Source organism: Rissa tridactyla, chromosome 1, assembly GCF_028500815.1.
Source record: "Rissa tridactyla isolate bRisTri1 chromosome 1, bRisTri1.patW.cur.20221130, whole genome shotgun sequence".
Taxonomy (NCBI): domain Eukaryota; kingdom Metazoa; phylum Chordata; class Aves; order Charadriiformes; family Laridae; genus Rissa; species Rissa tridactyla.
The window spans coordinates 145,192,010-145,215,086 of record NC_071466.1 but is presented as its reverse complement, the minus strand read 5'-3'; the positions used below and the strand labels follow the sequence as shown (position 1 = coordinate 145,215,086).

Here is a 23,077-nt window from a genome sequence, read left to right as displayed (position 1 = left end):
CTAAATAGGGAGGCTTTCTTGGACCAAGATCTAAGCGACACTGCATTTATGAGTATTACTCTGGACCCCAGTTATTCATGTCAGTTATAAGCCTGTTAGTAAGAAATTTTAAGCAAGGAAAGAAAAATAAAAAAGAAAAAAAGAAAGTAGTCATACATTTCAAAATCATCATTACATCATATATTTGAAAAGCATCATTCCACCACCATCAGTAATAAAGTCTAGCAGCATACTTGTATAAATCTGCCTAAAGCACTTGTAATTTTTGTGTTGTAATAAAATAAGAGTGATGTTAACATCTTTCTATATATATTAATTTCTGGAAAAATCCAGCCATAATATGTACTACACATGAATATTTATCAGAGAAAAATAATGATTATACCCGTATTTAATTTTTAATCTGAAGTCGTGGGTATTATTAACTTTCCCGGCAGTATTAAGAGGAATAATTTCATAATTCAGTAGTGAAAAGAACTGCAAATGAACCATAAGTAAATAGAGCTGAATTATCTTTTGCAAAGATCTGAGAAAGAGAGACTGAGGGTATGCAGGCTGCATGCGAAAACCTACAGAAAATCAGATACATTTAATGTGTGACAGCCTACCTTGCTTTGAGTTCTGCCTTCAGAGTTCCCACACTCAGGAAATAAATTTGCAGGCAGGCTCTCTGTGCATGCAGTGCTGGGTCTTGGAACAACGTGATTGCATTACAGTTTCAGAGGTGTTTTGTTTCGGTTTCCTATTGCTTGTTTTATTGGAAACGTTTTTACTCTTAGCAGTTGCAGGGAAAAAAATCTTGAAAACTAAAACCAAATGTAGCTTGTGGCAACAGCACTGATCTCCATCTGTGGAGATGTGACAAAAGATGGGAATGTAGGGAAGATGACTGCATGCAGCAGACTCCCTTTGGCTTGGGAGAAGTACTGGGGGATGTCCTTTGTGTGTCTGTAGTGCTTTGGATCCAAAGAGGAGCGCACCCGTGGAGTGGAGTTGCCATGCCCCCTACTTGCTGTGCTCAGGTTCGCATCACGGAGCACTATCAAGTGCACAAGCTGGCTTCCTCTTGAATGGAACTGAGCCAGAAGATCTCCTCCAGAGTCAAACCTCAAGCACCCTGGCTGCAAGTGGGTATTCAGACAGAAACCACTTTGTGCAGCCCAGTGGTGAGCATGAGTGAGCTACACAGCAGCCCGGGAAGTTACATACCCGAACAGGACCTACACCATGCAGAGGTAGGTGCCCCCTCATGGCTTGTTGTACCAGCCTAGAGCTGGGACAAAGTAAATCACCTCTGAAATGTGTACAAGGTGGATGCCAGGTCTGCAGCCCCAAGGGTTTTGCTTTACAGACCTGCTCCTATTTGTCCACAGCATTTGTGCATGTGAACACAACCTCTGATGCCACCAGCACCCCCAGGTGCCAATTCCCTTTCTGTCCCCAACTTTTCCCTGTCCAGGAAACTAGCAGAACAGATATGGGAGACCCAGCTCTGCAGAAGACTAGAGTGACACAGAACAAGACAAACTAAGTTTTAGCAAATTAGATAAACCGTCATTACACAAAATAGACACCCAGTAGCTGATGCTACCAGTGCTTAAGACAGAGCAGGAAACAAACCATGAAATCAGGGCTATTACAACTGACTCCATCAGGTTTTAATCTGCTTTGCCTGGATTTATCAGTCGAGAATGATCTTCCTGACAGTCCTCCCTGGCTGCAGGATTACTATTTGAAGCAGATGCATAAATGCTTTCCTGGCTCAAAGCGAAAGGTTTTTCCTAGGCTGGCACTCCTAGAAATGGGGAAAACCTCCTGGCAACTGTGCAGTCACCTATCCACACCGGTCACAGGGTGACCTCCGTAGCATATCCACATAATTTGACCAGCCTGGTTTTAAATGTTCACTACAGAAAGAATGAGCATTACAAAGCTGTCTGCAGGAGCTGGATACCTAGTTACTTTAAAATTAAGAGAGGCTGAACACTTAAAAATTGCCGGAGGTTTAAAATATTAAGTGGAGCAACGAGCACAACTGGAAGGCTACACTATGGATCATTAAAACTCCTTTTCATTTACATATTCAACCTAAGCCTTCCTGTGTTTCACTTGGTCCTATTGCTTCTAGTTCTGTTTTCCTGGATGTAAGATTGTTTCCTCTCTTGCTGTGATGCTTGAACCCCCTCACACGACAACCACCTTGCTTGCCCAACGCACGTTTATCTCTTTTTAATCTTCATGACTCCATCTCCTCAGATGCTTTTTCACTCTGTCATCCTCCCCGACATCTTTCCAGTGTGTCAACAGCTTTCTGGCTTTGACTTACCCAAATTACACACTGACTTTCTCACCGCTGCCTAATTAACAATTCACAGCCAATATAAGAGTCTCTTTCTCTTAATGTTTCCTAATATTTTGTTTCATTTCCTAAATGCATCAGTATTAGTAACAACGGCCTCCTCCCATCTTACAACACACGCAGTTCTAGAGCAGTGGTCTTCCAGCGGGAGTGCAGGACAATCCATTGGGGTGCGGGAAAAATATTTTTGTATTACTATATAAAATTAAATTTAAAAATACTTTTTAAATAGTATTTTTTCGTCTTTATCTCATCCTTTTACATTTCGATTCACGTGTGTGTTTTATAGTGTATATAATATATTCTTGTAGGAGTAAATGTATATAATTTGCAAATAAATAAATGTACATATATTGGGAGACTGCGTTCAAAAACTTTTTACTCATCGGGGTGCACAGTTAAAGAAGTTTGCTGGTAGAGAAGTAAGAGGTGGTAACGTATATGTATTTTAAGTCCTAAGCGATTTGTGTCAGAAAGCCCCCCCTGTTGCCACTGCGCACGCTCCAGCGTACACGGCATCCGCTGGTGAACTCACCTGGCACAGGGTCAGGCCGGGATGATTGACACCGAGACTGCCTGCACAAGCTGCTGCCATCATTCCCCATGGTTAACGATCTAACCAGCGAAAAGTGAGGGTGTGCGGGAGAGTTTGGGCTTTGGCACCAGGCGCTTTGGTTAGGGAGAAGGGATGCAGAGGCCTTTTTCTCCCTGTAAACAGAAATTCAATGAAGTTTACTGTGCGTATTTCACACATTTTGCACATGCATGTATGTGGACAGGATATAAAAAATACGTATATTTTATCTATTACTGCATTATTTATTGTAACGCATTAGCATATTTATTGCTGTATTTTGCATCGATTTACTGTGTTTACTACACACATACCTTAAATTTATGCGACATACCTTAGAAACAGCACACATATATTTGACACATTCTGCATTTAGTTGTAGGTGGAAGAACTGCAACTTCTATATTGTTTGATATATCACATTGTAATTTACCATTTGCCTAGGTTATAATTTTGCCAGACTTGACCTCTTTGCACTGAATTTTTACATAATTTCTCCCTGCTTCTGACTTAAGTTTCTTTGAAGAGTTTGACCAAAAGTGATTTAGTCGTTTTTAAGAAAAAAGCTTACGAAGAACAGACAGTTTAACTTATGCTGAAAACTGTTCATCTTCTGAATATCTCCAGCCACAGGCTGGAGAAGAAATTTAGAGAAGAACAATTACCCCAAACATGAGAAGGGTCACCCACTTTTTTAGTGAAAATGTATCCAGATTGCACAATCCTTTATTTTTGAAATACATGTTTTTCTGTTGTGAACCTGGCTCAAAAGCCCCTGGAACCAATATTCTGAAGGGAACTTAGAAAAAAACCATCCATATTGCTTTCCATATTCAAAATAGTCAATGGCTCAGCTCAGGGGTTCCTGACTGAGATGTGGGCGGCCAAACTAAACGCTCCAGAGCTAGACCAATGAACCATCGTTTTTCATAGTGCTGCCAATTTTAAGTTTGATACAAAGGCCAGAAGACAGTTCTGAAGCAATTTAGAAAGCAATGGTTATCAGTCCCTAGCCCAGTTCAAAGCACAGTAGGCTGGGAGAAGACTGAGTTCAGGCCCACCCTTCTCAAGATGAAGGTAAACAGTTTTGCGAACGTCAACATTTTTGGCTGAAAGCTTTTGAAGTTGTGGTCTCCAAATGGTGCCATCCAAACGCTTGGGGCTAAAAGGATAATATGTAATAATAAAGTCACATTTTAAGAAGAATTTTACTTTCCACTTAGTCTTGACTGACAATGAATGCACTCCTAACAGGAGTTTTTGGGCTGGATTCCTGCTCGAAGGTTACGGTTAATTCTTAAAAATTCCAAAGCTTCTCAAAAATTGCTTACCAGGATACTCAAAGCATTCTGGCAGTCTGCTGCATTTAAAAGCAGTCTGGCACAATGCTGCAATTACTGGATACACACAATGAATGTCAGATACCTTTTAATGAAGCTTTGTCTTTTTTTCCTTGTTTGCCATGGGTCAGACGTCTTCCACTCTGTATCAGTTGTTGTAAATTCCTGTTCATTTTCCCATCCCTCTTTTTGCTTTACTGTTAAGAAAGTTGGTATGACAATGTTCTCAAATTTTTCACTTTCCTCTTTTGCCACAAATCCTTGCCTTCGGTTCCAGTAGAGAGGAATGTACCAAGCCACAGCCTGAAAAAACAAAACAAAACAAAACAAAACAAAACACAAACCCAACATATCACTGCTTATTTATATTTTACATTTTTTCATTGCGATAACTGTTGTAGACAAACCAGGAAGGGCTGAAAGAGTAGGTGCTCCAATGTATTGCTGAGTTATTTATCATTTGAAAAATAAATACTAATAGCAACCACCAAATTCCAGCTTTTTTTTCTTTGGTCTTTAAAATCCATTTCCAGTCTTTAAACATACTTAGGGTACACTCATCATCTAAGAGGCTTGAAATTCCACTGCTCCAATTAAGTAAACCGAACAAAGAAGGAGAAAAAAAGAGGACATGACAATTCCGCAAGTATGTCAAAGGCTGCTGAAGGAAGAAAAAGCAATCTGTTCTCCATGTCCACAGTGGATAGGACAAGAAGGAAAGGACTAAAACTGAGGCAGAATAAGTTCAGTTCAGGCACTAGGAAAAATTTTCTAAGCATGCAGAGAGTGAGGCACTAAAGCAGACTGCCTGTGGACGTGGTGGAGCCTCCATTACGGAAGGTCTTCCAGAACTAGCAGGAGCAATCCCGGCAGAGGCAATCACGTCTCTCAAGTTCCCTTTCAGCTTCTGATTCCCTGGCAGTGATGTAATAGCAAGTATGGCCAAACTGAGCTAGAAGAGGAGTAAATGTGAAAAGGTGAGACCAGAAGTCAACATTCACTTAACAATTTGTAAGGTGTAAATTATGCTACCTTGGGAAAGCTTACACTGTTTATGGAAATTACAGGTCTTTTCCACATTGTCACTAGTTTGTCTAATTTGTCCAGCTAAAAATGACCAAATCCATGGCTGCCACTGGACAACTATAGGGTAAAAAATGATCTTGGGCTCTTACTCATCCCCAAGTCAACGGAAGTTTGCCTAAAAATATTCAACATAGTTGTCAAGCTGATGGCAGTTACAAATGGGCAGGCATTGGCTGAATAGCCCTGGGCATGGCTGGATCTTTCATGGCTGAAACACAGTTGAAGAGGACAGTGGGGTGGCAATTAACAGTTGCGGAGCTCCTGCTTCAATTACTGTGAGGATGTTAGCCTTTCATTCAACAACTGGTGTCATCGATCTACTGTTTTTCTTCTTTGTCCTTCAGATCCTAATAATTAACATCCACACTGAAGCAAGGTTAATGGAGAGCTTTGCTATGTTTGGATGGCTTGTGCTTGATTCTACGTGGAGTTTAACAATATGACCCTAAAACTTTGAAGGATGTCCAGCAATAGAGCTGTCTGGGTAAAGAAACGTGGTAATTTTGCTCATGGCACTCACTTGACCACTAGGTTCACAGAGAATAGTAGCACAGTCAACGCTTGTCCTGAATCTCTCCAGGTCCTTCCAAAGAAAATCTGAGGGAGGTCTGTGAAGCACTTCAGCATCTGCTGCCCAAACCTGTAAAGATCAAGCAGTCATTAAAGACAAAATGGCTCCTGGATATTTATACAATATAAGAACTCAGTAAAAACATCAGGTTTTCCTTTGCGTTTTTGATTTTTGTAACACTGTTCACCATTTGATCTGTGAAATTAAAGCTGAAAGAACTGTATTTCAAGACTCACAGCTTAGTTATAGTGATTATTTTCAAGTGCCTCTCCTGTGGATTAACAGAGATTAGCAAAGGCTCATTTTTCAAGGTGTGATAGTAAACCCTGGGTTTTTTGGTCTGGCTTGCTGAGAGTAAGATTAAAAGTAGGCAGTTTCTTTTATTTTCTGCATTACCGGGAGCCTTGGAAGAGATATGTGATATCAGCTTTAAAATTCCAGTCTCTGCTTGATTCTGGATTCCCTCTGTTCAGGGAGAAGCTGCCTCTGCTGGGGACTAGATTTTTTTTGTACTTTTCTTCTTACACAAAAGATTTAACAATGTTGTGCTTTATAAAGTGAACACAATTACCTGTGACCTTTATCACTAACACAGTAGCAAAAGGACCTGTTATGAAAACATTTTTCTTACATAAGACAACCACAACACGCTTTTGCAAATGGTGTTCCTACAGGATCTGGCATTTGCCATCTGCGAGAAAACGGATTCAACCATTTCCTGGGAGTCAAAACAATTCTCATTCAATTTCAAAAGAGAAGTAGCTTGAAAAAAGTAAAATGCTCTCTGCCAAAAGTGCTCACCGTGCGGCACTCTGCCAAGGTGTATTTGTGGCTTTTTCACACATACGCCATAAGACAGGAATGACTGTGGCTCTTCTGGGCCCCCGCCAGCTTGCATTTCCAGCTTTCTTGGAAGAGGGATCATGCCGGGATGCACTGACCTGCATTGAGCTTGGTGGTGAAAATGGACTTTGCGTCCTTTTATTCCGCGAGGCCTCAATTTTCATCTCAGGAAAAGAAACAAGCACTGGTGGTAAAAGAGGCTTCAGGACATGTTCCAACCACCTACACTGGCATCTAACTTGAGCATTTTGCCGTGGTTCATCTGTTGCTCTCACAGGGGGCTGGGACCTGGAAGTGCTGCCTAGCTGGCTGTCTGACACAGACCCTATTGTCCACGAATTTTAGATGCAAAGGTTGGCAGCCTGAATACAACCCTTTGAAATTAATAAACCAGCAGAAATTTTCTGCTTGTGTATGCTGAAATAGAAGCTGTGGTGGAACTTCTACCTCAGTTAGTTGTTCATCCAGGAACCCTTTAATGATAACGAGAACAGCAGCCTTGTCAATGACTGATCAGAGCGCTTCAGAAAGGACTACTTTTGGGGTGGGTGGGAATGGTTGGCGTGTCAAAGCCAACTAAGAGGAAACCATTTCTGGAGAGATCTGGAAGGTGTCTTGCAGCCAGCCAAGCAGCCAGCATCTTTACCCAGTACAGCAAAGGTTGTCCCTGCTCTGAGTGTGTGTACATCCCAGAGGTTGCTGCAGGCCGCGTGCAGACACCAGCAGACATTCCTCACCTACGACTAAGCCTTGGTCACATTTAGTTCACACGTTCAAGCCTTTTTCATTACCATGGATATCAGATGCATAAGTTTGTTGTTTTCTATTTAAAGCTTTTCTGGGGTATGATGAAGTCATCTGACTCTTTGCATCTTAGATCCTACATACCTTTCTAACTCTTACTCAAACTGGCAAAAAGATAAATCTAAACTTGCTGGAGGGGCAGTAATTTTTGAAGAGCAGCAGCCCATGCACTGAATTTTTAACTTATAGTTCTGGCACAACTTCAAAAGAGGGCACATCTTCCTTTTACAGAATTGGAAACTAAGGCACAGTGTCATCATTTTGCCTGAAGTCATCCAAGGCAAAGCCAGGAACAGAGCCTCGCTGCCAGAACAACGGTTTATGGATTTCTCTGCCGGATAACAGCTGTCCTCAGATAGTGGGCACAATCTGGAAAGCAACATCATTTCTCTTTTTATTTTCAGTTGACACCCTACTATACTGATACCTCAGATTATACACAAAAACATATCAATTGCTTCAGTAGCAACACATAAAATTAATTTCCTTTCCAGTTCTATTATTTGTGGGTTTATGATCCAAGGTTCACACCCTCTTTTAGCAAACACTAGCACAACCCAATGTTCTGACAGTAGGGGGAGCTTTTTATGGGAGCAATGGTTGGAAAAAGAAGTGTATCAAACAAGGACTTTCCATGATAGCTTCCCATTGCTGGGCAACATGAAATGCTGGACATGTCATGCAAACGCCAGGCTTGTACTGATGGTGGACATTAGCATCTTCTTCAAAGTCATCATTATTTGTGAGTGTTAGCCTTTCCAAAAATAGAGACCTAAATTTGACTCTATACCACCAGAGTAAGAGTGTATCCAGCTGAGAAAAGGCACTCAAAACCCCCACACTCACGGTCATGGTGGAGTTGGGCCCCATCCTGGTCTCAGAGGGAAAACGAAATACAGCCACTGGTTGACCTTGGACGTCCTGCTTCAAGAGATAATCCCCAATGCTTTCCTCTTTTTCAGGGGCACAGTTCAGGATCCTTACAAAATAACCACCTGGATCAACTTCAGCAATTTTCAAATTTCCAATAGCACTGAAAGAACAGATGTTGATTTGAAAGTGTAAAAGCGTTGCTTAATTGAAAATTACATGTATTTCCTTATAACAACTAGCCTAGATGTCAGTAATTAATGGTAAGTAAACGTACCATAGGCAGAATATTTAGAGCACTGCCATTCCACTTTTTATGCAGTGCCTTTCATCTGAAAAAAAATCCATTTGCATTAAAATTAGTATATTCTATTTCTCTGCCACATTTAGGTAGCATTCATTACAGAAATTGTAAGATTATTTGTGTGGCAGAAAGTCATCAGTGTACCATTTGAATTTGGTTTTGTCTAAATCTATTTAGGCTACAACCTCTAAGGCTGTCTTGGGTATTTAGCATAGTATGATTAGTGGGAGTTGTGTGAGCTGACTCCCTTTGTAAATTCAGAAAAGTCCTCCTGTCCATCAGTATACCTTTCTCCTCTTGCCACTCATTGTTTTTTCCTTCCTGGATAAAGAAAAATCTTCATTACTAACACTTTATTATTAACTCAGAGAGACTCCATGCTGAAGACTGAGATTTCATCCCTCCCTTGTTTCAGAATCCCAGCAAAGCGGAGGCTGTTTTGCATCTGCAGTAAGACCGGGGACTTCTTGTGTGAGCAGGGGAACACTCAATCTCCCTTAAGCACTGGAAAACAAATTTATCACTTGAGTGTTCCTTTAAGTAGCGCACATGTCAAGGGAGCACTTCTAAACACTCAGTCCCGGACTGTAATACTCATCATAGGTCTTATTAGGCAGATTGTGAATGAAGTTTAGGAATCATTCAGCTTTGGATGCAGCATCTACTGCAATAAATTTCATTATTTAGCACTGGTGCAGTGTCATGTCTGTCTTCTGTGCGTGTAATGCTTTTGCCCTTGCCACATTTGTCTTGTTCTAGTAAGTTCAACTCATAGACCTCTGTGTGTATGGTCAAGGTTGACCCAACAGCCCAGACAGCCTATGTGCTTGCTTAACTTAGCCAAATCCTCATCAACAGTGTGACAAATACTGCCCACCCACCACAAATAATTCAGCTGTGCGGGTGTAGCAGTGAGTCACGCTTGCTCAAGACAGCTAGGCTGCCTCCAGGCTGCCGCTGGCATTGATAGATTTGGAAGGAGAGCCGCAGGGAACTGCCCCCTCCCTGGCCAGCGAAGACATGCATAGTGAATGTTACACTTGGCTGCCTCTCCTCTGTCTTCCTGCAAACTTCGGGAACTCCAGGGTCTCCCTCCTCCCACTCAGTCCTGGTCTATTTGTGCTTCACATCAGCAAGGAGAGACCTAGGACAGCTTTAGCTGGGACTTTGGCAGCACAGCCAGGCTGAGGGGGTCCTCACTTTCAGACTCTGCCCCTCTTCTGGCCGCTTGCTTTTATCTGGCTGCCAGAGTTCGGCACGTTGCTCCCTCCTCCCTGCTCACAGGACCAAACTCTAAGCTGGATCGCTGAAATATCATAGCGTAAAAAGTTTTGGGGGACATTATTTTAACCTGAGCTTTTTTTTTGTCAGTCTCTACAAGCTGCTGTGCTTCAAAACTTTGCAAACTGCTAATTCAGAGAGTGATCCTTCGGGATCCCTCGGTTTCTAAGTCATCATTTACACATGAAGATGTAAATGCTGTGACTCAAATCCACAGTTGCTTTCTACATATATTGCTACAGTCCAGAAGCTGCAGCAGTGCCCTAGGACTCCACTGGGCTCTAAAAACAGAATGACATCAGTGACAAAGAGAAATCCCTGACATTTTTACCCTCTGGAAGGGTGTAGTGCCAGTTAAATCAATGGGAGAAGACTTTTAAACCATACAGAAGGCAAAGATCTTCCTGATCTCCCATTTCTGTATCCGTGCAAGGAAAATGAAGGAAAAGTTTTGGGTGCCAAAATATACCTAGGAGGAGGACAGGAAAAAGCAGATGGGGAAAGAGACCTCCTAAAATGGTCTTAAAAGGTCATTTTTATGATATAACATTCTAAACAGCAGAATCCTGTTTGATAATGGAGTGAATAATGAAGGTCTAGGGTAGTGTGACCTTTCCTAACCAAGACCTCGGGTTGAAAATAGTAAAGCCAGGGAGACTTGGGAACATAAAACAGGGCTTACAGGAGTTTTTGATACAGACACAAAATGGCAGAGTTGGAAGGGACCTCTGGAGATCATCTAGTCCAACCCCCCTGCCAGAGCAGGGTCATCTAGAGCAGGTTGCACAGGAACGCATCCAGGTGGGTTTGGAATGTCTCCAGAGACAGAGACCCCACCACCTCTCTGGGCAGCCTGTGCCAGTGCTCTGCCACCCTCAAAGGAAAGAAGTTCCTCCTCATGTTTAGGTGGAACTTCCTATGTTCAAGCTTGTGCCCGTTACCCTTTGTCCTGTCGCTGGGCACCACTGAAAAGAGCCTGGCCCCATCCTCCCAACACCCACCCTTTAAGTTGATAAGCGTTGATAAGATCCCCCCTCAGCCGTCTTTTTTCCAGACTGAAAATATCCAAGTCCCTCAGCCACAGAACTGGGTGAAGGAGCAAATGATAGGACATGGGAATTTGGTGTTGGAAACTGCTGAAGCATGCAACACAGAGATGCCAGTTTGTGTCCAGGCAGGCCACTGTCTCACAGCCATGCTGGCTGAAGGAAAAGGTCAGATTCAAAGCTGCAAGGGCTAAACAGTAAGGTTGGCTCAATCGTGCCTAAGGGTGAAGTGAAATGGGGAAGGGCTGTTAGTGATAAAGAGTAAAAGAATCCAAAGTTTTCTATAATGTACATAGCACTGCACTCTGCAGAGGGGAGAAAAAATGTCCCTGGCATGGTAGCGTGGAGTGCACCAGCCACGGACCTATGACCTGCCATTAGCAATGCCATTTGAACTGCTCCTCCACTAGCTGATAGAGGTATTAGCAACAAGGCGCTTAACTGTAAAGCATGCCAAGAATTCAGTCTTTCTAAGCCTTTCTAAGCTCCCATGTCTTTAAAAAAGTCACAGATCGATACTTTTATTACATTGGGAAAGACTTATCTCCAGAAGTACAAACATATTTATTTGCATGCAAACAGATTTAACTATACTAGAGGGACAGGGCAGGAAAAGTCCTGAGAGAAGGCTCCAGCTCACTCTTTGTGAAAGGCTGTGAAATGTTACATACCTAGTAGCTGTGGGCAACTGTAGGCCTGAAATGCCAAGGTTCAGCTGAGATCGCGAGTGTTCTACAGATCAGGGCTTTAACTTAACTTATCCTTAGTATATAGCACATGCACTTAGTACAAAACAAATATTGATGATTTTCAATAGCCATGCACAGAACTTCAAGTTTCAGTTTCTGTTTTTCTTGTTTTCTGCAAAACAGATACCCCCAAAACACAGCAGATTTAACACTGCTCAGGTGCAAAAAGATCAGGGAAAGGTTTACGGCAACATTCACATTGAACAGACACTATGATCATCTCTAAGCATCAGTGTCAGGACACCTACGACAATACTATCACGCTGATAGCTGAAAAATCCTAATGCAGTGAATCCTGATGCTGCTGAAAATGCCAATGCCACCGAAAATCCTGACGGCTCAACTCCCATCCATTTCTCAGCATGACATTAGTTAACAACCTAATTAAACATATAACCTTCAAGGTGATTTAAGCATGTTCACATATTCTCAAAAGCAAATGGATGTAAATTAAAGTCGATTATAAACAATAAAACCAAAATGTCCTAGTTGGCCAAACCCAAATATTTCTACTAAGTTTGTGTATACTTGTGTTGTGGCTTCACAACAAATCAGATACAGCCATTCTACTCATCAGTTCTCTACGGAAGTATTACTAAATTATGTGTTCACACTGTGTATGCTCAAAGGATGCTGTATAATGCAATATAATGCAATACCAAATTAAAACATTGGGCACTGTGTACTACAATGTCATTTTATTTATTTAATGTGTATAACAAGAAAAGGTATAGTTTAAATTCAAATTGAGTGGAGTAAAAAAAACCAAACTGCTAGTGTGCTGGCACGGTGGAATACCATAGTACTAATGAATCAAATGAGAATTAAAAGAATTGCTTAATTTATGCATTTAACAAGTTTAACCACACACAAAGCAAACTGACATCGCCTTTTACTCTTTATCTTCAACAATTAACAGAGCTAATGACTTCTTTTGCTTTCTGTATGAGACAAGATGTGATTCAATCCTCACTGGGAAACAGTTCACACAATACAAGGAAATGCACAAAGGGGAAGGTGATCTCTTTTATCTCCTAATGTTTATCTAGAGTTATTCTCCTCAAGCCCAGTCAAACAGTATGCCCTATCTCATTATTTGGAAAGAGCTTTAGAGGCCTGAACACGACTGGAGCTTTCAGGCTGGTTTTCAAAGGTATCTTTTCATGGCTTTCCCTATAATGTCCCCAGAATTACACAGATCTCTTTATGGAAACATATCCAAGGAGTACGATGGGTTTACAAAGACTAAGTCCATGAGAAAAATGCATATAAAGTCAAAAGAATTGCAAAATGAATGAGAGCAGGGAGACCAGCAGGCATCAAAGAGCTGGGAGTCAGGAAAGCATTTGATAAAGTGCCTCTCACAATATTATTTCCCATTGGCTTAGACATAAATACTGTCACAGGAACTGTCTGAAGGACTGCAAACAAGGAATAATAATAGACAAGGGGGTTGCATCTCATGTGTTCCCTATAGGGACAACTGGTAGCTCTCATTTCACGGAGCATCTCCACTTGTGATGTGCAAGGGGGAATAAAACAGCTGGTTAATAAAATATGTAAATAACATTAAGTTGAGAGGAGAGGGGAGGGGAACACAAATGAGAGCCCAAGAAATATTACAAAGAGCCCTAGAGAGCTTAGAAATAAGGACAGGAAATAAGTGAGATGCAGCTCTTGGAAAATGGTACACTCATTTATCAGGGGGGAAATAGCATTCACTGGAGGGAAAAGTATGGAGAAAAATAACATTGAAAGAAGGCTAGGAAGAAGCCAATGGTGCATTTGCAATTTGACAGAACAAAAAAAAGGCTCTCACAATTTTATGCACTGTCCTTGCAGAGCACAGAGTGAAAGATTCCCTTTGTGCAGCTGTGGAGAGTGGAAGGTGGAAATATTGATCCTGATGTTCTCATGCACCAATGCCTGGTGTGACCAGACTTCACTGACTATACGAAAATTCATCCTAGGAGTACATGCAGGTAAATAGAGTGCTCCCACTTCTAATATAAGCAACACAGAGTTCATCCACTCCTCACGTCTTGGCCTGAGGCACCAAACATGCAACCTCATCCATGATGCTTTGTTCTAAGCACTAGTCTGCTAGAAACTCTGGATTTAAACTGGCATGGGACCTAAAAGAAATGTACTGGGTTCGTTTTAGGACATCTCATCGCCAGAAAAATATGATAACCAACCAGGAATTGAGGTACCGTGTTTCTGCTCCTTTTATCGGCTACCTTCACAAGGGAAGTATATTTTTTTATTTGTATTAACAAACATTGAAAGGGATATGGTGAATGAAGGGGGACTTATCCTTTCTGAGTGTGAAGTCCAATCTGGGGGCAGCTGTCCCTAAAGCAGTAAGTGTGATCCTTACATTTCAAAGCCTCTGATGTTCTCCAGTATCCTCATGGATAATGACTCAGTTTCTTATCAATGGTTTGTTTGCTTGTGTTCCGTAGCTCCTCTAAAGGAGATACTGCAGAAAACACCATCTCTTCCCTACAAAAATAACCTGAAAGAAAGCCCCAGCTGTGTCTGTACCTGGATGCAGACTTTTGGTAGTCCTCATAAGCAGAATGTGTCCTTCCATGATTCTCCATGCATACAAGGCTCTGGGCAATCTTCCTTGAGTTAGTAAACAAAGGGCTGAAATGGTTCTGGTGTTGTCCTGACACCATCCTTGAAAGGCTAAGGTTTCTTGATGGAGCAGAGTTCCAGTTTGGTATCTCAATACTATCTTTGGGCTGAGCTGATGAGCAAGCAAAAGACAAAGACACTGAGTTATGCAATATTAACAGAAAGACAAATTAGGAGGAACAAATCTTTTTTTTTTTTTTTTGGTAACAAAAATGGAACATTTAATTTCTTCTTTGCCTCTAATTGCAAAGCAATGCTTAGCAAATACTCCTCTCAAAGTGTTAAACCCATGGCTATAAAATAGAGCACAGCTGGTAAACTGAGTATTTTCTTACTGACATGTAGATTTATTACCTCATTGGAATTACATTGGGTAACAAAAAACCAATAAATTATGCCATCGGTGGTATAATTGTCATCCTGCAATTTCAGTGCAGTTAGACAGCATAGCATCAGCTGTGAGCACATAATGAATATATCAAGCCTCCCTTCCAATTACAAAATGAAAGTGATAACATCTCCTAATCCCCTTTTTGTTCCCCTTTTCAAATGTAAGTGGTCAAGAGAGACTATGTGGGTCTCCCCTTCCTGGCAAAGGCAGGGAGAATGGGAGAGAGGGAACATGCCCAGCGAATCCATCTTTCACCAGGAAAACTCCTCTCATTTCTCACATCAAAGTCTCCTCAACAAACTAAATCCTTTTCGGTGCCTACTTCTCAGACTACGTTTGAGATTTCCTTCAATATTTTATGTTGAGTATTGTACGACACTCCTCCACCAAGAATCTGCCTCTAACCAGATCTGGTGGGGTAGCCTAAATTTTGGCTCTGAAATGACTGGAGCACAAATCAGCTTTGCTTGGATGAGCGTCCGGGTCAGACAGCATCACCGCAATGCAGATTAGCTTCACCAGCTCCTTGGGAGCGTTGTCTACAGTGTTACTTTTTTCTGTATGACTTTTGTTTAATTACAAAAAAACCCCAGGGTGTTAAAAATTCTGTAGTCCCTTCTCCCTCTGCATTTCATCATGGCATGGCGATGGCACAGCATCAGACACGCTTCTAGAGTCATTTGCAATCCCCTCCCTTGGGATATCCAAGGAAGCACCACTCCAGTCCTGGGACAGTGGTGCTGCCGGGGTTAAACTAGCAGTTAGCGGCAGGCAACCCTAATAGCACTGGGGTAATAAGGAGGTGAAATGCTACAGTGCAAGCGGTCTAAAGAGAAATCTACAGCTGGTGTACAGCTTAACAGAGTGGGACTCTGGTTGAGGATGAACCGAACTACGAAACATTTAAGAACGGCCTTTGGGCTTTTGGTAGCAGAGAAACAGCACAAGGGGCAGCAAGCTCCCTAAGCCAGGAACTAGAAATGCTGGGCTTTGTTTTTCTGGGCTGGAGCCTTTGCTAGATCAAACACTCAGAGTGGCAGCCGAACTGGCAGCCGCAGGGTGAACAGACTGTGTTAAAGCTGCTTTTCACTGATGTGTCAACAAGCCAGTCTGTTCCTGAGATCAGACCGATGGTTGCTTTTGCTGTTGCTAGGATCTAGCATCTTTAAAAGGGGCTTTTGGGGAGCCTCTAGGAGGGGCCCTGACACTGTTGAAATTCAGTGGGCTCAAATGACTGATTCCCTTATGCTTCTTTGGAAACTACTGTCTAAACTGTGGTAGCGTTCCACAAACAGTCAGTAGAGAAAAATGCTGTAGGGCAAGCCTCCAGGAGAGCACCTCTTGGGCAGACAAAGTCACCTCTCCTGTGGCACCCTGAACTCAAGGGAACCCCATCTCCATCAGTCATTAAACTGCCTTAAGTAGCTCACCCTAGGGCACCAGCTCTGCCATGTAGGCTCTCTCTTCATATTTTTTTGTGCCGTTTTGCTGTGTCATGCCACAGCAAAGGACATCTATACCCCAAAATTCATAGCGGAGTGCTTAGAAAGCTCTCCTAAGAGAGAGGAGGCTCCGAGCTCAAACTTACCATATCCAAATCAGGGCAATGATTTTAATCACAGTTTTCCACTTAGGGGTCTGGATTAACTTCCAGGGAATGGTGTGGAGGGTAGAAGGGGTCTGTCAATAAGTGCCACTGTCTAACATGCTTCATTGTTCACGAATACACATATGAGAACAGGAGGGAAGGACTTCAGGCTAGTGTCTACCTCACACTCCAAAGGCTAGTACAGCAGAGGGCCACTTCTTTCCCTGTATCTTCCCCATGTTGCATGTATAAACATGCCCAAATATGTTTGAAATGGATCATTAACTAAAGACACAACCGACAGACAGTTGTGAGCACCCTCCCACACAGAGGGAGGTCATATTGGCCCCTATTCCATAGAAGACCAGGCCATTAAAACGTTTTCACACCTTCTTTTTTCCTTCAGACAGCTGTTTATGGCAGGAGAAGTAGACAGATTGGGGTCTTCCATAGTTTTCTAATACCTGGGGTGAAATCCATTTTAGTTCATCAATACATTGGAGATAATCAACATCCCACCTTTGGAAAAGAAACACCACCCTCTCCCAACCCTGCTGCAGACAAGTGCCGCTGGAATAAGCTGCAGCTGCTCCCTCCCAAGCTCTTCATTACAGCATTTCACCAAAGCCAAGTGTTTTGATTTGGTTCAATAGGCAGGAATGAAACATTTCAACTGAAGAATGTCCCAGCATTTTGTTTGGGTCAAATGAAACACCTCCACCTTTCCAAACATGCTGTTCCCTGAGCAGCTGAATTAACAAAGCCTGGTTTCTAATGTCTTTTTCCCTTCATTCTGCTTCCCCATCCCCCTGCCCTGACATCACGTGGGTTCTCCGATGGCTAATAAATGGGAAGGAGGGAAGGACACACCAACCTTTTACTTCAATACTTCAACAGTATCTCTAATGCCTGACCGTCAATTTTCAGAAAACCTGTAGGACCTCAACCCTGAGGACACTATCCCCATGCCAGCCTGGGAGTGAGAAAATGCTCTGTGTTAATGCTCCAAAGTTAATAAGGTTAGAAAAATGGGTGCATACGCACACAGAGCAGTAGCTAGGTACCACAAGAATAAAAAATTGCTTTCCCCCAAATGTCAGCATTTCCATTTTTATCATTGCGCAGGTCTAAACCAAACGCCAGAATATCAGAATTGCCCACTGACTAGAAACTCAAGTCATAATTGTTTTTCAAGAGCTGCGTTGCTTTCACTTTTTCACAGGATGTTGAGCAAACCGCCTAATATGATTGGCACTGTTGCTCTGGTCTGTGTTAAAGTAACTAAAGAGCATTTTAAAATCTTTGGGGACAAATACGCTCTGCTTCACTGCACAGTCATGTAACAGAGATTTGTCCTCTTTCTGTCATAAGCCTCTCTCATACATGCCAGCACCAGTTTCTTCTTGGACTTGCCATGTCTTTCTATGGGAGCCAAAAAGATCCAGTGGCCAGGTGCAAAGCCTGGGCCTTTGCCCCATCAGCAGCACCCTGCTCTGAGACTGCTGGTGTCACTGCCCTCTGTCTCTCAACACAACACTGGAGAAAATGACATGGGGAAGGAAGCAGAGGGTACAGAACCTCTGCTGGCATCGGGGCTGCTCTCAGCCCTGGCTGTGATTTGGAAACAATCACAACCCCTGCAATAGGGAAGAGCTGGATGCTCACTGTTCAGCAGCTTATTCTGGGCCAGTCATGGCCCCCAGAACATCTACACGCATCTTTAGACAAACCTCCTCCAGGCATCTACGCATTGCTTGGAGCACAGTTGCAGCTTTTTCTACGGGGGAAAGCTAAGCCTACTATAACATAAGGCATGAAAATAAAAGGTTCTTTTTACATATATAGTCCTTATTGCGGCTATAGCCATTATGAAACACAATGGAATAACACCACTTAGTCCAGGGAACACAAGCGTATTCTCTGCCACCTGAGGCCTCACCTGCCACTCTCATGTTTGGAGACATGATGAGTCCCAGCCAGAAAGCGGGATGTGAAATGGGATGTGTGCTGCTCCATTCCATTAGTTGAAATATAACCAAAGCCTCCTCTCAAGCTACAGGGTTATATTTTCATACTGTGTGCATATATAAATATGCAAATAAAGGGCTGTAGTTTTTGGTCCTAAACACAAAGCAGTCAAATCTCCAGAGGCTTACCTATGGCTTTCAAAGTTTGAGTTAGGCCAGAAGATCGTGCCAGACTGGGCATCTCTGTGGTCCGCGTGACAGAGGCAGGATAAGATAAACCCACAAAAGACATGTCTGAAGAATACGTTGACCCATCTGCTGTGGAGCTTGAAGTGTTGGAGTCTGTGACCAACAGCTCAGAAAACAGCCGGGAGGATGTTGTCTCTGTGCTGTATGAAAAAAATGACCCTTTAGTAATTCGTCAAGAAAACTATCTTTAAAACCAGACCAAAACATACACTGGTCTCTCTGTCTACTAAATAAATAACCGAGAACAGGATCTTATATGGAGACGAGTCATATCAATGTTAACCCAGAGAATGATATCCCAATCTCTGCCTCATTTAAAAGTGGACACAGTACTAGCTGAGCAATACTGCATCGCAACGCAGCCAACAAACCTATCTGCAGCTCTGAGCAATGTACTTGTACCGTCTGATGCGTCTGCATACTGGGTTGACTGTTTGTCACATGCTGTCATCTGAGCAGCTCCATATCTGTGATGAGACCTTTGCATTCTTGTAGGCTATCTAAGCTGCCAGGCTGTGGTGGCTTTCGTCTGAAATCTGTAACTCTAATTCTCTTCTGCATGCCACCATGGGCAGGAGCAGACAAGGGTTGAGCATGCAGTGCCTGCTCCCTGGTCCAGATGAACCTAAGCCCGTTCCCATCTGGAAACCACCTTGCCAAGTCAGCACAGCACCACATCCTAACTAATATACTCGCTTATCATAACACAGCTATGCAGGTTTTAGACCAGAGTTGCCTTATATCCATCCTGCTGGAAGCACAGACAGAGGGATTTGGATTTGTCTGCACTTTTTTTTTAACCTAGACATGCTTCTAGGTGCCAACTATGTGGACTGCTCCCTTAGAAGGATGACCAAACAGTGGTTTGAGAGGCTCCTGATAATTTTCCAGTGCAGGTAGCCCACAGGGACATGGGGTTTGCAAACATCTTCCACCTCAATCTTACAAGAATTCCTGAGTTCCCCATGTTAAGTCCTTCAGAAGAAAGTCTTTGTCCTTCTCTTGAAGTTAAATAATTACATGGTTCATTTTATGTCATTCGGGGGACCTTGCGGAATTCCTTACTGTAGCACTTAGAGTTGCTGTTGCAGAGTCAGGACAGCAAGAGAGGTTCAGGGAAGGGAGGAGATGAAGCATGGTGTTGTCCCTCAGCCAGCCTTGCCTCATGGGACAGGATGTGGGGTCTCTTCCAACAGCCTAAAAAGGGTGTGAGCTGCATGTCTTGTGAGGACAGTATGCTGCCCAAGCAAGAGCACTGTTCTCTGAAGTACAATTTCTCTGTTCCACTCAAGGCATCAGTCCCTTGCATCACCTCTCTGATGGGCTATGCCACTGCAACTCCATGAGCCCTATGTGGCCGTTGAAAACATAATGGCATTTAACTCTCAGAGGCAATTAAGTTAACTTATACACTTTTTTAAGGAACATATGTGATTCAAGACAATGTGCCTGCAAACGCAGAGGCACCCCTTGCACACATACAACAACCGGCACTCTCAGGAGTTCCCTGGATCTGCACTATGAAACAGGATAGCAGAAAAAGCGCCACAGTTCATGTGATACTGACATGTATAGGACTTCTTTTTTAATTAGAAAACTCAAATCTTAGCAGCATCTGTTGAAAACCTCAAAGGAAGAAAAATTATGTATGTATTCATCCTTGTAAATATTCCCAAGAACACTATTTTTGGTCACAGCAACACAGCTGAGGCTGACCATTTACAAGCTGGTGGCTTTTAGGCCACATTGGCAGGAAAAGAGTTTCCTTCCCAAGCAGCTGGCTTTCATCTGGGTGGATACGCTTGGTCAGGCCATTTATTTTATGAACTCCACCTGCATGTATGTACCTACACGTCTCTGTCTGTGTCAGTGGGCAGGGCTGAGTGTTTGCTGTACACTGAAGAATTTAAAAATGAACTTAATTACTTCCTGCTTCCCGCTACGGTGATACAAGTCCAGCACAATTTCAATAACTTCAGTGAAATTACTTATGGGTTTGTACAGGTGTCAGTGAGAGCACAGCTGACCCCAGGGCAAGGCTCTTCTAAGCGCCAGCTCATAGAAAACATCCAAAGAGACGGGCAACCTGATTCTAATACCTAACAAAACCCCTCCTTGTGCAATGGGTGCCATTCACAAGTATTGTGCGTTAAGCTATATTACAGATTTTAAAATATGGATATATTGTTGGAGTCTTCATACTGGATAGAATGAGAGGATATTAAAATGTCCACCCCACCCCGCCATTGCTTAGAGTACAAAGCTCAATGCCTGCAATACACATTGTGATTAAAGAGAGCAGTGGACCCAAGTCTCCCTCCTTTAGAGGAGTCAGCTGATGACAGCAATAGTACCGGGGACGACACAAAACAATCAAACCCACTGAAATTTGTTTCCCACGTAAATCTCTGCAGTTTCCAGTCAGAAAGGCAAAAGATGAACCTTTGTTGATTAAAAAGGCTGGGGTGCTCTTTAGTTTATCAACTAGCAAACGGCTCCAGCAGACAGAAAAGCATAAGCTACATGGCTTGCTTTATGTAATACATAAATCATATTTATAATATGTTACGTTAATTATATAATGTTATGCTACACTATGTTATATTATCTATTTTATTTTATGGTTTAATGTGTGCACACATACAGATACCTATACAGACATATGTATGTGAACAAATGAATGGTCATCAAGATTCAGCAGGCCATGCACTGCTGCATGAAATCAACAAGTATGTCAGTGTAAAACACACCATTTGTGACAGGGAGATCAGATCACTGAAGCAGGGTTATATTGGAGAATCTGCTCCTTGCTCCTCTAGACTTGCTAATCAAAAGAGATCAGAAGGGCCTGTCTTAACTGATGTATCCACAGCCCTTATTTTTTCCTTCAAGTTTTCCATTCCTTCAACAAGACCTTTAATTTTGTGGGGTTTGGCACCACAGCTGGTTAGTGAACCCCCTTCCCACCACTCTAGTTTGCAGAACTCAAGCACATGCAGTTTCGAATTACAGGGAGTAGCAAGAGGACAACTGCACCAGTGAAACTCAAGCTTACTCCAGGAACCTGCAACACAGTTCAGCCACAGACTGCTAGGTGGAATCTGAGCAAACAGTTCTTGTTAAATGGACAGAGAAAGCAGAATGAAAATTGGCATGGTCATTTCAGTAATTTCTCTCACAACTGTTCTTCCTCTGCCATTTCCAGGCACGGCCCTTCCAGCAGGGGATTGTGGCTGTCTTGCTTTGCTTTAAGAGAAGGAGGCAATTGTCTTTGACGTTGTATGTGCAGGGAACAAAATAATGTGATATGGGCCCGGGTTAGGAGGCTGGGTATGAGCTTCAGCAGTACCAGGTAATGGTTACCACTATTAGAGTCCACCTGGAGAAGTAAAGGGCCGCTTGAGTTCAGTCAGGAGTAGCTCAGAGACAGATGGGATGAGGTTGGGTTGGCAAGTCTACATAGGCGAGTCTCCATGCCTCCCAAACAAAGGATTTCTGGTCATTCAGCATGCAAGGGACTGGAAGTTGGCTTGGAAGAATACAAGGAAGAAGCTAGGAGGGCCGGCTGGGGCCTTTCTGGGCTTTACAGAGCTACTTCCCCCAAAGGGAATGCATATTAACAAAAGTCCCACAAAGCGGAGCCTGTTTAACTGAGCGGGGAAGGGAAACAGAGCATGGCAAAGAGTAAGAGTGAGCGACTACACATAGTACTGGAATTAGAACTGTTGGGCTTAGTCACGTTGGAAGCCTGAGAAAACCGGGGATCCGATGCACGCTCTACCACGTAGGCTTATAGGTACTTCTGAAATAAACATGGGCACAAAGCCAACAGCACGTGAACACCGTGCTCTGCTCTGGGAGGTTAGACAGGGTAATAACGGTGCTTTTCAGAAAGGAAGAACTGGTGGGAACTTGGGAGGCAAAACTGTGTCTTTAGTTGTGTCAGTAGCTTTTTGCACAGCACGACAAAGAAATGCTATGTCATATTCTTTCAGTGATGCCTTTACAAACCTTATATCCTTGTTCCTGAGGTAAAGGACTAATCAGTTGTGAGGGATGGTAGCACAGATCTTTCTTTGTCTACTCTAAAACTCAAAAAATCTGGGATGTGACTATTCAAATGTAGTTTTAAGAGATGTACAGCAAAACAGGAAATAGGGTAAACAGTGAATGATTTTTTTTTCAGTTAACTCTCCCACCTGTTTCCTCCTCCAGGCTCCTTGATTTCACTTTCCAGGGAGACATAATTCTCCTGAACCTCCTGCAGTGCTTCCTCCTTGGCAAGAAGATCTTGCACCTCCTAAGAAAGCAATCACATGAAATCAGAGGGAAAATGGTTTTGAAGCTTGTGATTGTCACACCAGCTAGCCTAACATGGACTTCAGATCTGAAAAAACAAAAACTTCATATTT

The 23,077-nt window shown here is 42.7% G+C and overlaps 1 protein-coding gene across 1 annotated transcript in view; it reads right to left on the bottom strand.

The window, feature by feature from the left end:
* Positions 1-14,433, bottom strand: part of LMNTD1 (lamin tail domain containing 1) — a 71,602-nt gene extending 57,169 nt beyond the window's left edge. Inside the window, exons 1-5 of the mRNA XM_054196909.1 lie at positions 14,375-14,433; positions 8,424-8,610; positions 5,880-5,999; positions 4,359-4,576; positions 2,895-3,067 (exon numbers count right to left, since the gene is read on the bottom strand). Coding sequence (XP_054052884.1) covers positions 2,895-3,067; positions 4,359-4,576; positions 5,880-5,999; positions 8,424-8,610; positions 14,375-14,433 — 757 coding nt within the window. The remainder of the gene's footprint in view (positions 1-2,894; positions 3,068-4,358; positions 4,577-5,879; positions 6,000-8,423; positions 8,611-14,374) is intronic.
* Positions 14,434-23,077: the final 8,644 nt, after the last annotated feature.